Here is a 15,706-nt window from a genome sequence, read left to right as displayed (position 1 = left end):
TATAAATGAAATGGGTTGAGATAGTTTGAATTGCTCTCACAATGTAATGTTGACATTATGCATTCGGATATGTGATCGGGTCGGGTGTGGAAGTTTACATCTTTCACATCTAATTTTTGTTATTAATGATTTGTCATAACAAATTATAGTTTCTTAAGTTTTTTATCAGAGTGTTTAAGGTTCTAATAAAATATAGGTCTACCATTTATCCTCCAACCCTAGAAATCGGAAAATCTTTTAAATATGCTTAAACTCTTGTCTTATTTGTTGTTACAACAATAATGGTGTCATCCAAGTTAAAGTTCAATCGAAAACTAAAACCAAAATCAAAACCAAAATCTCAATCATATATCATATATGTTATATTATATATTATAAGGTATAAGATCTAAAGATACAGACAACTTACTTAATTCAGTGGATCATTATTATTTAAAATCTTAAGTGAAATTTGAAAATGTTTGTAAATTTTGACAACACTAAGTAAAATTTTATGTAAAAAGAATATAAAATTAACACAAAGATGAATAGTATTCCATAAATATAATATTATTTATGAAAATATTATTTAAATTTTTTATCATTAGATTTTTTTAAAAATTATCATTATCATTATCATTATCATTAAATTTAAAATTTTATTTATTTATTTCACTAAGTTTAAAAAAAAAGAAATATGTATTATTTAAATTTAATATAACTATATATATAAATTTTAAAAATTTTTAGAAAAAATTATATAACTATTGTATAAAATTATTTAAAAAAAATAATATTTTAATATCTTCATTTTAAACATATTTTTATATTCTTACTTTCAAATTCTTAAGCATTATTAATTCTTTTAAAATTTTTAATATTAAATTAAAACAAATTATATTTTAATTAATACAAATAATTAAATTTTTCATGGCACGGGAAAGAAACTAATTATGAATATATATTAAAACATTTTTTACATAAATTTATTTTTCAGTCGCATCATAAATCATGCTACATTAAAATAATTGAAGTGAGCATGGTGAGAGTGAGTGGATGAGGGGCAGAGCAGAGGTGTGGCAGGGCCTATGATATGATTCTACACTCACACCAAGATCCTGGGCCCAAGCCAGCAAAATATGAAAGCGACGCGTGTCTTTAACCATTAATATCTCACCTCGCCATCTAAGCTCCCTGAGGCAGAGCCGCATAGGTTCTTGTCTTTGACTCGGCCCTTGTTTTGCTCTTGGCCACTGCCATTGCCGAATTATTAACTTCAAATTCACAACAAACCTCCCAAAAACAAGCAAACAAACAACAACAAAAACCATCCTTGAGAGTGTTCATTCCCAGCCCCTCAATCTTCCTAAACCCTAAAATTTACCCCCCCAACTAAATCCCATTTCTTTTTTCCTTCCCATTTCGGTCATTCATGGTTATCCCCAAAATTTCCCACTTTTGATATCCCAATCATTCCCCCACCTCTCTAATTTGTATGCCATGGACCATCAACTGCATGATCGTTCGTCAATTCTAGCCCAGAAAACCTCGAATTCCTACGATCTCATAAACCATTCCTCGGTATGGCTCGAAATCCGTCTCTTTTATGTTCGAATTGCGCCCTGCGTGGTCGACAACGTTCCCGACCACCTAACGCTCTGCCACCTCCGCCGCGAAATCGGTGTCTCTCTCGAAATCAATGGCTCTCGTGTCCCGGCTTCTGATTCGGCCGTCCTTACCCTTCGCTGCGACCGTCTCAACCGGGAATCATCCGAGGTCACTTATTTAAGCACCGATAGCGTCCGTGTCACGGGAGGGTTTGAATTCGAGGTTTACGAGGATGAAAAGAAGGTATTGTTGTGTGGCTCGTTGGAAAGGATGGAAGGAGAGTGGAGCATGGACTGTTATCTGGCGGCAGCGGCTAAGGAACCTGGAAATTCAGCTTTTTTTAAGCCCAAGATGGGTGTTTCAGCGCCGAGTATTGAAGTTTATATTGCCGGGTGTTGTGCTGGCACGCCCGTGATATTGACCAAGACAATACTTGGGAGCCCTAAGAGGAAAGGAGCATCGAGGCTTAAATGGATGTTGGATGCAATTCCTGAGGACGAGGAATTCGGGAAAGGGAATGATAAGGGTGGCAATGGGTTTATCAGACACCGGAAATTGCAGGTAAAATGTAACTGGTTTTATTGTCAGTTTTTTCAATATCTGATCAATATTCATTATGTTGATGTAGATGCAATCATTCAAGCATGGTAGACTATATATGATGGGAGGGTTATTTTTTTGTCAGATGGTAGGCACCAAGGATTTATGTATGACGATACTTCTAGGGATATAATTGCGTTCTACCTGTTTCTTGATAAAGGGTTGCCGTTTTCTTTGTCGTAATTATGATGATTAGGTCGTTCATTTGCACCTCCAAGCACTTTGGGGGGGGGGCATCTAATCCGAATTGTTTAGGGTATTGTCAGCTACTCTGAGTAATCTGTTTTCTATATTTTCCCACCCAAATTTGTCTCCTGGATTCACTTTTAGGGTGCAAATATAATATGTCTGCGTTCTGGAGGAATAAGAGCAACAGCTGCCTGTTATGATGGCATAGCTACATCATAAACCAACATAGGATGAGTGCTGCTTTGAGTTTCTTTTTTTCTTTTTATGCAGATGTATATATAAGTTTGTTTCTTTACCCCTTGTGTGTAACTACGAGCTTCAAAATAACAATGGGAATATCCAAAATGTGCTTGTTTTGTGCATTGAAGTAGATTCTCAGCTTCTATTTTTTCTTTCTTGCAATTCAATTTGTCCATAAATGGTTTTCTTGTCATCACATTTTACTACAATGGAATGATTGTTGTGGTGGTGTACAGGTTACAGATGCCGAAGTCGAAGATTACGACTCTGATGGTAAAATTGGACTTAGTCACTATGCTGAAGAAATGTATGCTGGCGAAGATGGCCAACTTTCATGGTTTAACGCCGGTGTTAGAGTTGGTGTTGGAATTGGCCTCGGAGTGTGCCTTGGGGTTGGAGTCGGAGTTGGACTGCTTATGCGATCATATCAAGCAACTACCCGGAATATCAGGAGGAGGTTTTTCTAAGATAGATCTCTTCACCTATCAGTTTCGTTTTTTGTTCTAATCATAAAGGAGAAGGATATCTTTCAGGGTTTTGATGGCAATCTGGAAGATATCAGGGTTTCAGGCCAGAAATAAATGAAAAGCACAGGACAGCAACTCAAACTTATAAATGCAAGGTCCTTTTGGGTTCTGGTAGGTGGGTGGAACTTGTTTGCTTAGCATGTTTAAGATATGAAATTGCTCTGGAGAATCTGCTAACTGCTATAGTAAGTGCCTCTACGATCCACTCAATAGCTTAGTAGACTATGGATTGTAAATATATTGTTTCTTTAAATTACACCTTGAGCCTGTTGATATTACGGACTTGTTCAGCTGTTGGTTTGGTGTGAGGCTTGAGAGTAGTCTTCCACAAAAACATATCTAGTTTTCTATATCCTGTAGAAATTTTGATTTGTATGGTCTGTGAGAAGATCATATGTTTGTTGTTTTGGTAGGTAATGTAAAAGTTTTATGTTCTGTATCAAACTTTGGGAAATTCTTCCATTCAAATTGAGTTGCAAGGTTGTGAGCCGTCTGCTGCTTTGTCAAAACTAAATAAAAAGTCTCCGCTTTTAATTTTTAGCTTATTATACAGGTATCCTGTTTAAAAACATCGTTCATGATACAAGGTACTGAGTCAGGTAATTGTAGGTTGACGCCTTTAGTGAGTTCTTGGAGACTCAGTGCTTCAGTCAGTAGGGGCTATTTGCTACTAATTCCTACTTCTTATTCCTTAATTCTCCTGCTAATAAATGCACAAAAGAATATTTGAAAGTACTGAGGAGCTATATTCTACTCTATGATTATTGCTTTGTGTGGATCAAATTAGACGGAACTGGTTATAATATTAGGCAGTACATTACATGTACTATAATTAGAAGAATTCACTTAGATAATAGATCGTGATATTATTATTTGATTATTGTTTCAAAAATTAATGGTAAAAACTTATCGATAACTCTTTTTTACCGATTACCGATCATTAAAAAAGAGCTTTTCATAATTAAAAGTGTAATTTAAATTAAATTTTGTACTGTAAAATTGAATTTTCTGTACACACTTTGTTTTAATATCCATTTGCCTTAGCTGTTTGGAAGGCATCCTTGCTGCATGGATTTGTTGGTGCATTCGAAAAGCGTGTAATGAATTTGTGTTCGTGGGGATCAAAACATGTTTGGGAATTGTTTTGGTCCAATCATAATGAAATCATGAATCCATATTTCTTACTCCACTCAGTGTAGAAAAGAGATCAGTCTCATGAATAGCATCCTCCATCATTTGATGGTGTCAAACTTAACATCGATGCAACCTTTGGTCTGCTGAAAAGAGTGGTAGGCATTTCATTGCCAGGGAACCATTATTACGTGTGACATTTATTGTCCATCAGCATTTATGCTTAAAACCAAAAGCTTTGAGGTTTGACTCTGATATGATATCATTAAGAATCAAGAATTGTGGAATGTAACAACTTTGGACTGATCAATGGTGCTAAATAATGTGATCATCCATGACTGACTACGTGCGCCAACGTCAAGTTACAACAAAGTTGCAGATTGGATGACACATGCTCCCTTATGATTCCTAATGAACTAATCCTCGCGTTCTTTAATGAAAGAAAGAAGGGGATGTTTCGTATACTATATATTTGGACGGAGTTTTTGTATCATATATGCATGTAATATCACAATTCATAGCCTAGCCTACTATATAGAATGTGGTAGACAGAGCTTCAAAAAACAAAAATCTCATGCCAATAGTCTGAACGCAGCGCAGGGCGTTTATTTGCCAAAAACTGGGACATAATTGGAATTTTGAAGTTAATGGTCAGTTGCCCAAAAACAAGGGGACACATTTCATTCCTTTAAAATTCCTCCCGAAGCTGAGGAGCTACATCAAGAAACAAGGATAAGACAAAACGCGTAAGCACGGTTTTACTTAGGCAAGCAAGTACCCTTGGCGAAACTTTAGCCCCGCAAAATGCCCAAAGTTATACTCATCAACCATATCCAGTACCAGTAACCTCTAATTCCCACCCGAAGTCTCTTTTAACCTCGTCACAATAGTGAGTGCACGATCCGAGGATGAACGTCGCCTCCAACTCCACGACGTCGCCTATGCTCAGATCCTCTTCCGGAATGCGTCACCGTGACAACCCTACGCCTCTCCCTTTGGTTATTTCCCTCAACTGCATCGAAGATTGCGCCCTCGAGCAAGAATCCTTAGCCAGCGTCGCAGTGGTCCACCACGTCCCTCTCAGCAGCTTAGGCGACGGGAAGATCGAGGGGGCCGCCGCCGTTCTTCTCCACTCCCTTTCCTACCTCCCTCGAGCTGCCCAGCGTCGCCTCCGTCCTTACCAGCTCATCCTCTGCCTCGGCTCCTCTGACCGCGCCGTCGACTCCGCCTTAGCCGCTGACCTCGGACTACGTCTTGTCCATGTCGACGCCTCGCGAGCTGAGGAGATCGCAGACACTGTCATGGCGCTGTTTCTGGGCTTGCTCCGTCGCACGCACTTGCTCTCTCGCCACGCGCTTTCGGCTTCCGGTTGGCTTGGATCAGTTCAGCCGCTTTGTCGGGGAATGAGGCGGTGCCGAGGACTAGTGTTGGGAATTGTTGGTAGATCTGCATCGGCCCGATCTCTGGCCTCTAGAAGCTTAGCCTTCAAAATGAGTGTGCTGTATTATGATATTGTGGAGGTAAAAGATCGGCTAGTCTCGAGAATTAATGGTCAATTAGGTTGACTTCCGACTGCACTAGACACTCTTAACTTTCTTTAACTCCGTTATATTGCTACTTAAAATTGACTTCTTATTTCCTTCACCAATTTAACTTCGAACTTAGCATTTCTGTACTTGCTTGTTTATGAAATTTAGCAAGTACTAATAAGGTACTCTCTTATTTACTTTGGGCGGATGCTTTGTCAAAAGTGTCACAGATTTTGTCAAAATCAACACTATCTGAAATTGCTATAGGCATTTTGACCTGGTGTAAAGATCTTAAAGATATAGTCTCTTCTAACATGTTATTCAGTTATATCTTCTTAGGTAAACTGAAAAGGAATTACAGATATACTGCAAATTGCATTTAAATTAAAAATGAGCTTGGTTTTTAGTGGTGTATATATGATTGTTTTATGTTGTTTACATGGTCCGTTAATTCAGATTCTCACTGTTTGGATTTTAGTAGTTAACAATTTATTTTTATTTCTCATGCTGTTGGATCAATTTTCCATTGGAATAAAATTTCCTCTGAATCATGTTTTTACAGGAAAATGGAAAAGTAAGTAGGTCGTCTATAACATTCCCACCAGCTGCCCGTAGAATGGATACACTTAATGATTTACTAGCTGCAAGTGACCTTATATCACTTCATTGCGCTTTAACAGATGAAACCATTCAGATTATAAATGCTGAATGTTTGCAGCATATAAAACCTGGTACATTTGCTTTCATTTGTTTTTCCAAGAAATTTATGATTTCTTCTCCTTCTTTTGTATGAGTCTGTTTATTTTTCGGGGTATTTCCCTTTAGGGGCTTTTCTTGTAAATACGGGTAGCAGCCAGCTCTTGGATGATTGTGCATTGAAGCAGCTTCTCATTGATGGCACTTTAGCTGGTTGTGCGCTGGATGGAGCTGAAGGACCACAGTGGATGGAAGCGTGGGTATGATGAATTTTCTTATGCTATGAGTTCAGGTTTTACTGTGCTATGCTGTTTATATAGGAAGATAGTGATTATCTTTAAAATTGTGTGTGTCTAGACAGAATTGGTTCTTTCTGTGTTTTGAAACAGCAAAAAGGTCTCTGGGTCTGTAGTCAGGTTACAATATCAGCCATCTAAATGAGTTCATCTTCGCAATATGTTACATTCTTGTTTCTGTTCCATGACATACCAGATTCCTTCCATTTGCCATAATCTGTGATTTTAGTAGAATTCTGTTCCAGTACATGCAAATTTCAAGCATGCTGAGGTCAAAATTTTATAATTCTGCATATCTTTCTCTCCTCCATCATCTTCATCTAAGATAAAATAGTACTTTTCAGCTTGTGATAGAAAGAGTCAGTTTCGACTGTGTGGAGGTAGTATATTGCCATTTTGTTTTCCATAACTAAGATTACTGAAGATTTAACTAATCAAATTATCCTCACATACTTTGCTTCAGGTGAAGGAGATGCCCAATGTATTGATACTTCCTCGAAGTGCTGATTATAGTGAAGAAGTGTGGATGGAGATTAGGGAGAAGGCTATCTCTATGTTGCAAACATTCTTTTGTGATGGGGTTATTCCAAAGGATGCTACTTCTGATGAGGATGAGGAAGAAAGTGAAATAGTTGATGAAAAAGAACAGTTTAGCATACAAGAGAAAGAAAGTGCTTTGCGGGGATCCAGTGGTGAACAATTTACTGATGATATTCAACTTAGTCCTGAAAGTTCCGTTAAAAAGGATACCAACCAAGCTAAGGATTATCCTAATCAGAATCAGCATTATGGTATGTCTTCTGGTACTCCAACTAAATCAGATGCTAAACGCAGCAGATCAGGTAAAAAAGCCAAAAAGAGGCATGCCCGCCGAAATAACCTACAAAAATCGGATGAGCCCTTAATATTAGAGAAAGAAAGTACTTCACAAAGAGAAGATGACACTGCTATGAGTGGCACAGATCAAGCATTAAGTTCTGGTTCTCGTTCTCCCTTAGACTCAAGAAGTAGGAAAACACCTAAAGAATTAACACAAGGGTCAACTTCTGACCAACTTCTTAAGATGAGCAGGAACCTAAGTGGACAGTCTGGGGATTTGCTGAAGGAGGGATATGTTATAGCTATGTATGCAAGAGATCGACCTGCACTCCACCTGTCCAGACAAAGAGTTAAAGGTGGTGGTTGGTTCCTAGATAGCATGTCAAATGTAACTAAAAGAGATCCTGCAGCCCAGTTCCTTGTTGTCTGCAGAAGCAAGGTTTGTTGACAGGAATTTATGACTTTTGCAGTCCTTACTTTCTGCACTGCCTTTACTTGAAATTTTTTTGGTCGGCTTTGTTTGAACTATAGTTCTGGGGCTTGTGGCAATTGTAGTTGAAAATTTTATGCATTTTTCCAGGACACAATTGGTCTGCGTTCTTTTGCTGCTGGTGGGAAGTTGCTGCAGGTAACTTTACATTTTACAAATTATTAGGGAATCTCTTGCTAAGCATGACTTCATTAAAAAACTTGTTCCATCTTTTGATCGATTCTTAGCTCAAAAATCTCACTGTGAATCGGTACCAGAAATTTGTTGTGAAATAGTCTTTTAAAATTTTAAAGGACCTGTGCAATTAAAAGTTTTTGGGTGAAATTCTAAATTATGCTATTGTAATTGATTAATGTTTTCTTTGAATTAGAGCAAAGTAATCTTTCTCTCTGGGTAATACCTCTAATTTTGTCACCTATATACGAGAGTAGTTATGTTGTACCTTATCATTAGAATATTGCAATTTTTATGACATTATCAGCCTAGATACAATGATGGCTTTTTGGTCCCAAAAGAGCACACTTGTTTTGCTGTTGCACTTCCCTTTAAATATGTTGAAATTCAGCTTACACTGAGTAAATAGACATTTCAAAGGGGGAGAGATTTTCAGTGACAGTATCTCAAACAATGTTGCATATTTAAGATACTAAATAAGAATGCTAGTATAGACAATTGGGGTATTGAGAAATCTTTTGTTGTCTTATGTTTTAATCCATTCTTAGTTTCTGCTTTGTGATTAAGTCAGATTTTAATGGTCTATATTCTCGTGGCAGATTAATAGAAGAATGGAATTTGTATTTGCGAGTCACAGTTTTGATATTTGGGAAAGTTGGACATTGCAAGGTCCTTTGGAGGAATGTAGGCTGGTCAATTGCAGAAATCCTTCGGTAAGTTCCCATCATTAATGTAATCCTCTTTGTACTGACTATATAGTGTACGAACGCCTTAATTCTAGGTTATATTACCCGGATATGAAAGCGAGTGTGGACATAGACTCGACACAATGTATCAACTATTTAAGAATAAAAAGAAGCAATTCCATATATTTGAAAGATTTTACCTCCATATTTTATATTGGATTATGTTTGCGATACAAGTATCCCGGCATGGATACTTTAAAGAAAATAAAAAGTGCATAGCTCAGATAAGTGTCTCTCCGTAGATTGTTCTCCCTTTTCTCCTTTGCGGTGTTACCTTCTCTCATTGTCATGTGCTTCGATTACTTGAAATGGCAGGCAATTTTGGATGTACGCATAGAGATTCTGGCAGCTGTAGGGGAGGATGATGGGGTAACTCGGTGGCTTGATTAGGTTGTCAACGGATTTAGCGGCTAACTTTTCTATAGCCTACTTTTATTTTTTATTTTAAAATTCTTCCGAGTTTGTATTTCCAAATGAAATCGCCAGAACGGTTTGTAAATCTTTCTTTACTAATTTTTGTTTGTTCTTTATTTTGTTTTTTTTTGGGTGGGGGAAGCATTATGAGCATTGAAAGTACAGATGAGCTAAAAGGGAGGGGGAGGATCCAAAGGTGGTTTAACTTCTCTGATTGAGCAAATAATGTGCAATTGTGACTCGTTGTCATATCGTTAGCGGTACATAGCTCACGTGACATGTTGAGTCGGACCCCACCCTCCGTCCTCTAGCCAAGCAACTGACGCTAGCATGCTTAACTAATAATTTCGTTTTCGATTACGACATATATTACCGGTTAAACTATTAAAATAATTATTTTTATTTGTCTCATGTTACATTTTAGTTATTTATGTTTAAAATGTTACGTTTTAGTCATTTATATTTAAATGTCAAGGTGGATGTCAAGTTGGATGAGAAAAGTTAAAAATTCTTTTATGAAAATAAAATACAAATTTTTGCATTAAAATCTAATTTTTTTCCAATTTAAAAAGAAACAATAGTTGAGTTTTTTTTGTTACCGTCAAAGAATAACAAAATGATAGAAATAAGAGGAAGAAATGGGCGCGCCAACTTCTATACCTGCTTGCTACCGTAGTTGTCCACGATACACAAATAAACAAAGGTGAAGTACGTCATTTTTGTTTGTCACATATACAGAAAAGTATGAAAAGATGAATAACTTTTTTACAAAAAAAAATTATAATATTTGAACTCAAAACTCAAATAAAGAATAAAAAAAAAACTATTACTTATTGTAATCCATGCCAAGATCTTCTATTGACTAAACTTTTTATTCTTCCATTTTGAATAAAAAATCCAACCGATTGATTGAGTACTCAATTTGATTTTTACTATTTTGATAATTATGAAAATGGATGGTTTTTTTTTGTCAAAATGAAAACAAAAACTAAAAGAAAAATGAGACCAATGGTTCTTTTTTCTAGTTTAACGATTAATCTAATGCATTAGTTTTGATTATTTCGGAAAACCAAATTAACATTTTTATTTAATTTATTTAATTAAAAAATCAATTAATTTACTTCACTGGACATCCACATTTAAAACTTATTTTAACTGCTACGTCGGATTACCGTTTGGGAGGTAACGATCTTAACGGTAAAATGATTATTTTGTAACAAAATGATAACATTAAGATTAAAACATAACATTTCAAACATAAATAATTTGATATAAACAAAAATAATTATTTTAATAGTCTGCATAGTACACCGTTGTTTAGCCAACTATCCACCCACAAACTGCTTTTTTCCGGCAATGGTATGAAGTACAAACACTCTGTTTCCAACATCTTCCTCCGCTGCTGATTTTGACGGTATAACCTTGTAAATAAAATAATTCGAGCGAAATATTACACGAACCACTTGTTATTGTCTAAATTGCCGATGTTTTTATGATTAAGTTCACTGGTTTTTTATAAAATCCTGGAAAGCTTAGATAAACACACATTTGCCTCCTATGAGTCTAGAATTTTGGTTTGATGTTACACACGTGCATCCACTTTACCTTTTGAAATTTAAATTGTTTATCAGAGAAAGATTACTTTTTTTTTCAGTAAGTAGTACTAGGTGGGGAAAAAAATCTTCGTGAGTTAGAGAGAGAAAAAAATAGTTTGTTTTTATTTATTGGAATATTGCGAGTGAGGGAAATTTAAAAAAATATATATAAAAATTAAAATTGGCGATAGCACATTTAACCAAAATCTTAGTTGAAGAGTGGAAACAATGAAAGAAGGCAATGTTACTCATAAATAAATTAATTTAAGTTGAATCTTTTATAAATATTACTTAAAATAATTAAGCAAATGTTATTTGATTGTCAGTGTCGTCCTTTCCAAAAAAAAAGAAAATACATTAGCTACTGTCGTCCACATCAATCTAATGATCTAAAGTTATCCACGTGTACGCTAAATTATATATAACAAGAGAAAGGAAAGCAAAACCGAAGCCTTAAGCTTATGGTGTCCGTGAGCCCCAACCCGGCTCCTGGGTTTTACTTTTTCGATCCCATGAATATCGGTCTTCCTGGTCTTAGTTATCTGCCGCCTGCCAACGCGGTGGCGCCTCCTCCTCCTCCTACTGCCGGTTCGCCGTATTTGGAGGATCCGAGTAAGAAGATCCGGAAGCCTTACACTATTACCAAGTCCAGAGAAAGCTGGACTGATCAGGAGCGCGATAAGTTTCTCGAAGCTCTTCAATTGTCAGTAAATTCATTAAGATTTTTTTTTTCTGATTTTAGCTACTGTTTTGTTTGTTGGAAAATTGGATTGAGTGAAGTAAGAGGCAAAGTCAATTCCTTTTTCTTTTTCTAGTTTGGTTTTTACTCCACATAAATGGCGTTGTTTGTTTGGTGAGTTACTGGATTAACGTACTGATATTAACTCCAAGTGTTTAACTTAAGTTCATTCAATGCATAGAATTTGCATTAGCCTCCAAGATAGCAATTCTGTTGTTTACGCTTTAGATGCACATGTCCTGGCTCATGGTGCTGATGTAGTTCCTTCATCAATTTATTATTGTAGATTTGATCGTGATTGGAAGAAGATTGAAGCATTTGTTGGGTCCAAGACAGTAATCCAGGTAATTAAATATATATATTATGATTTCTTCACTAACTACTAGGCTATATGTTGTTTTCGATATGTTTTACTGAACGCCTCAATGGATGCTCTTGGCAGATCCGTAGCCATGCACAAAAGTATTTCCTAAAGGCTCAAAAAAATGGGGCAACTGAACATGTACCTCCCCCTCGGCCAAAAAGGAAAGCAGCTCATCCGTACCCACAAAAAGCTCCCAAAAATGGTCAGTGGGGCCACCACATTCGTATTCTTTTTAGGCAATTCTTGATCTTAAATTGACCCTCATTTACTTGTTGCAGCTGCTGTTGTACCCCAAGTAGTTGGACCGTTTCAATCTTCATCTGCCTTGCTTGAATCTGGTTATACCTACAGACCAGATTCATCATCAGTGCTTGAAAATCCAATTGCTAAGGGAGCTTGGTCTTCCAGGAGTTACGACTCTGTCCCACCTGTCACTGTTTCTCAACGGACTAAAGGTTTTTAATTATTCCTGCACCTTTTTATGACCTTTTTCTCTTCCTCTTGAGTCTCAATACTATAGTAACATACTGATATTGTATGTTTTAGATGATGCAACATTTGCTGGACCAAATATTGCGCCCAACTGCTGTTACAGTAGTAGTAAGGAAAGCACTCCCAGAATCTGGTCATTTGGTGAAACAATTGCCCAAGGGGATCATAGGAAGCAATCTAGAGGTTAGTATTTTTATTTCTACTTTGAGCTTGATACTGGCATCAATGGACCATGTTAATATATTTTTGTGGACTTCAAATTTTTGCTTAGTTCACTCCAGAGAAAAAGCTTCAATGGTAACTATTTACTTGGTTTTGTTGCTGTCATTCAAACACTTGACTTTTAGGAAAACCATATAAAGAAAAATCTTTTTGATGCTTTCCTGTCATGAATTTTCCTTTGCCCTTTTGGCGATAACTCAAAAACTCTGCTTTTATTTGATGCAGTTGTGCCAGATTTTTCTCAGGTGTACACTTTCCTTGGCAGTGTCTTTGACCCCGGTGCAAGTGGGCACTTGCAGATATTGAAGCTGATGGACCCAATAAATGTGGAAACAGTATGTCACCCTGAATGATGTTCATATTCTGAATGTTTTTCAGTTGGCTGTGTGTGTCGAGGTAGAGATTTCATTGTATCTTAGAATCTTATGGTTAGCTGAAGGGGTGTTGTTTTGCCCTTTGCAGGTGGTGGTGTTGATGAGAAATCTTGCTACCAATTTGAAAAGCCCCGAGTTTGAGGATCAAGTAAGTTCTTTCTCCTCTTATTGACATGCATTTAGATTCAATGTTGGCACTCACACTGTATATGTCTAATTTTATGATTCAGTTTTTAGGCCCGAAACATTATCTGCTCTTATAAAACTGAAACCACATTCAAGTTGAATATGAACTGATCACTCTTACCTCCTTACCATCATTTGTCTTGTATAAATGTCATCCTGTGATTTTGTTTTATAATTTCTTCTTTGCAAAAGAGAATGAAAACTGGTTAATGCCAAAAGATTAAACACAATTGTTTTTCATTTTTCATCTATTAGGAATAGAGATTTCATTTTTTACTGACTAATAATAAAACGAATGCAGAGAAGGTTGCTGTCAACGTATGATGCAGAGTCCAGAGGAGGTTAAATTTGGTAGCTCCTACAATGTCATTCACCATCATAAACCAGCTACTGCTGTTACAACAGCATAATAAGTTACTTGAAAGTTTTGGAACCATCCTTTCTTTGTCAGCTCATTGCTCGTTTGAAGGCATGAGCACCAGGCTGCAAGAAAAACGGATGCAGCCGGTTAACTTGCAAACAAGACGTAGAGGTCAGATGTGCATGTACATATGTACACATGTATGTAATGTATTTATATATGTACGTATGTACATATGTGAGGTGTAGATATGATCTTTGGAGGACCTGGGAGCTTGTCAAATAGACTGCATTCTTTTTTTATGCACTGTGTATATCATACAAAAGTCGTTGGTTAGAGGCTAATATCATGTATAAAAAGAGCCGTTGAGTTTTCCACTGTAAATATTCTCAGGACTAATAAAATTAGGGTTTGCATTACCGTCATTGACTCATTTCCCAGTGCTGTGCCGTGCTTATTAGAATCAATTTTTACCTGGTACAATTTCTATACCCAGTGTAATTCTTTTACTCCTTCAAATTACCTAATTGGATTACATTTACATAGCTGAAATCCACCATTTGTAAAAATATATATCAATTGTCAACTGTGCTAATGTTACTAAATTATGACCTTATAATGTTCTTTGCAGACAATTAACTTTAGCATGGATGGTGTTGGTGAATTCGAAGCCATGAAACATGGTCTAATACTCTTATTTTGATTTCATGTTAGCATCAATTAGAAAATGCACGCATGCAAAGCTTCCTTTAAAAAACATGAAACCAAACCCAGTATAACTGAATGTTTCAGTTGGAAAAAATTTCCTGTGCATATATACCAATTTTTTTAAAGAAAATAAAAATAGGCTCATCAGGGTTCAGACTATCGGCACATACTTTTTCAGGTCGGGTCACAAAGGCCATGTATAGAAACTTCCGACATTTTTCAACTGTTTGAAAGAATTTCCACGTAAACTCGGGAAAACTATCCCCAACAATGGTGTTAGCATCAACATTTTTCATTTTTACGTGAAAATTCTTACAGGCATGTTTGAAAAAATGATGTTACAAAACAAACAAACAAATGCAGTGGGTTGAGTGAAGGTGGTTCATTTTATTTGAAAGCAAAATCAATGTTGGGTAAAACTCCTGAGCTGTTACCCAAAACTATTGGCGACACTAATACCTCTGGAGCTCCAAGATTGTAGACAAAATTATCTAAGCTGGGAGATGGACAAGGTACGCATGAATGATGCACCTGGAGTACATTGGACTCAATATGATTCTGAGACATGAGTTAGGTTTTGTAAGAATGAATCACAGATCCTATTTTTGAGTTTGTTAGCTTGAAGCACACTAATACTGTGGATGATTACTACAAAGAATTTGAAGCTCTATTAAACTTGTTCCAATTGTGTGATGATTATGCTTAAGTATCTTTACTAGCAACCTTAGATCTAAAATTTCTCATATCTGCAACGGCAGCCAACGAATGCTCCCGAGGAACTCAATTGACAGGCCAAATTGCCGGTCAGGTTTCTCAAACGGGAAACCATCAGACAACTGGTGTAAAACAATTTTCCTTTTTATTTTTTATTAGTTGAGTTCACAGAATCCATCAGTTATCTCTCCAGCTGCTGATGTCAATGCAAGGAGACCTCCACAAAAGCCTTCTGTTGGCCACAAGAAACCACTTGAACCTCTTGCTTCATCACAAATCCTGAGAATGATTGTCAGTGGTCTACTATAACCGAAACTAAAGGATATTCGGTCCATCTTTAAGATTAACCATTTTGTACACATTTTAACGGGATTCCCGCAGTAGAAGGAAAATGGTATTCGGGGCCTTCTCTGACATTGGCATTTATCAACTCAATGATATTTGACGGTCACCTCTGTCGCATGCAGATTTCATTTATTTATTTCAAATAAGGGTCAGATTTCCAAATAGGGA

At 36.5% G+C, this 15,706-nt stretch overlaps 3 protein-coding genes across 3 annotated transcripts; all 3 read left to right on the top strand.

The window, feature by feature from the left end:
• Nucleotides 1–1,154: 1,154 nt before the first annotated feature.
• On the top strand, nucleotides 1,155–3,688 carry LOC107911504 (uncharacterized protein At1g01500). The gene is made up of 2 exons (XM_016839332.2): nucleotides 1,155–2,148; nucleotides 2,853–3,688. Exons 1-2 carry the CDS (start codon nucleotides 1,480–1,482, stop codon nucleotides 3,081–3,083), a joined length of 900 nt encoding a protein of 299 aa, XP_016694821.1. The 5' UTR covers nucleotides 1,155–1,479; the 3' UTR covers nucleotides 3,084–3,688.
• A 1,258-nt stretch (nucleotides 3,689–4,946) lies between these two features.
• LOC107911505 (C-terminal binding protein AN) lies at nucleotides 4,947–9,849 on the top strand. Its single transcript, XM_016839333.2, has 8 exons — nucleotides 4,947–5,794; nucleotides 6,366–6,534; nucleotides 6,629–6,759; nucleotides 7,259–8,053; nucleotides 8,195–8,242; nucleotides 8,878–8,991; nucleotides 9,340–9,414; nucleotides 9,581–9,849. Exons 1-7 carry the CDS (start codon nucleotides 5,183–5,185, stop codon nucleotides 9,412–9,414), a joined length of 1,944 nt encoding a protein of 647 aa, XP_016694822.1. The 5' UTR covers nucleotides 4,947–5,182; the 3' UTR covers nucleotides 9,581–9,849.
• Nucleotides 9,850–11,477: 1,628 nt separating this feature from the next.
• Nucleotides 11,478–14,190, top strand: LOC107911506 (protein REVEILLE 5). The gene is made up of 8 exons (XM_016839335.2): nucleotides 11,478–11,736; nucleotides 12,059–12,116; nucleotides 12,215–12,338; nucleotides 12,415–12,591; nucleotides 12,683–12,811; nucleotides 13,076–13,185; nucleotides 13,313–13,372; nucleotides 13,712–14,190. The coding sequence occupies exons 1-8, from the start codon at nucleotides 11,495–11,497 to the stop codon at nucleotides 13,754–13,756; spliced, it is 945 nt and encodes a 314-aa protein (XP_016694824.1). The 5' UTR covers nucleotides 11,478–11,494; the 3' UTR covers nucleotides 13,757–14,190.
• The last annotated feature ends 1,516 nt before the right edge of the window (nucleotides 14,191–15,706 follow it).

Source organism: Gossypium hirsutum, chromosome D11, assembly GCF_007990345.1.
Source record: "Gossypium hirsutum isolate 1008001.06 chromosome D11, Gossypium_hirsutum_v2.1, whole genome shotgun sequence".
NCBI lineage: Eukaryota > Viridiplantae > Streptophyta > Magnoliopsida > Malvales > Malvaceae > Gossypium > Gossypium hirsutum.
This window is presented reverse-complemented; position numbering and strand designations above follow the sequence as displayed.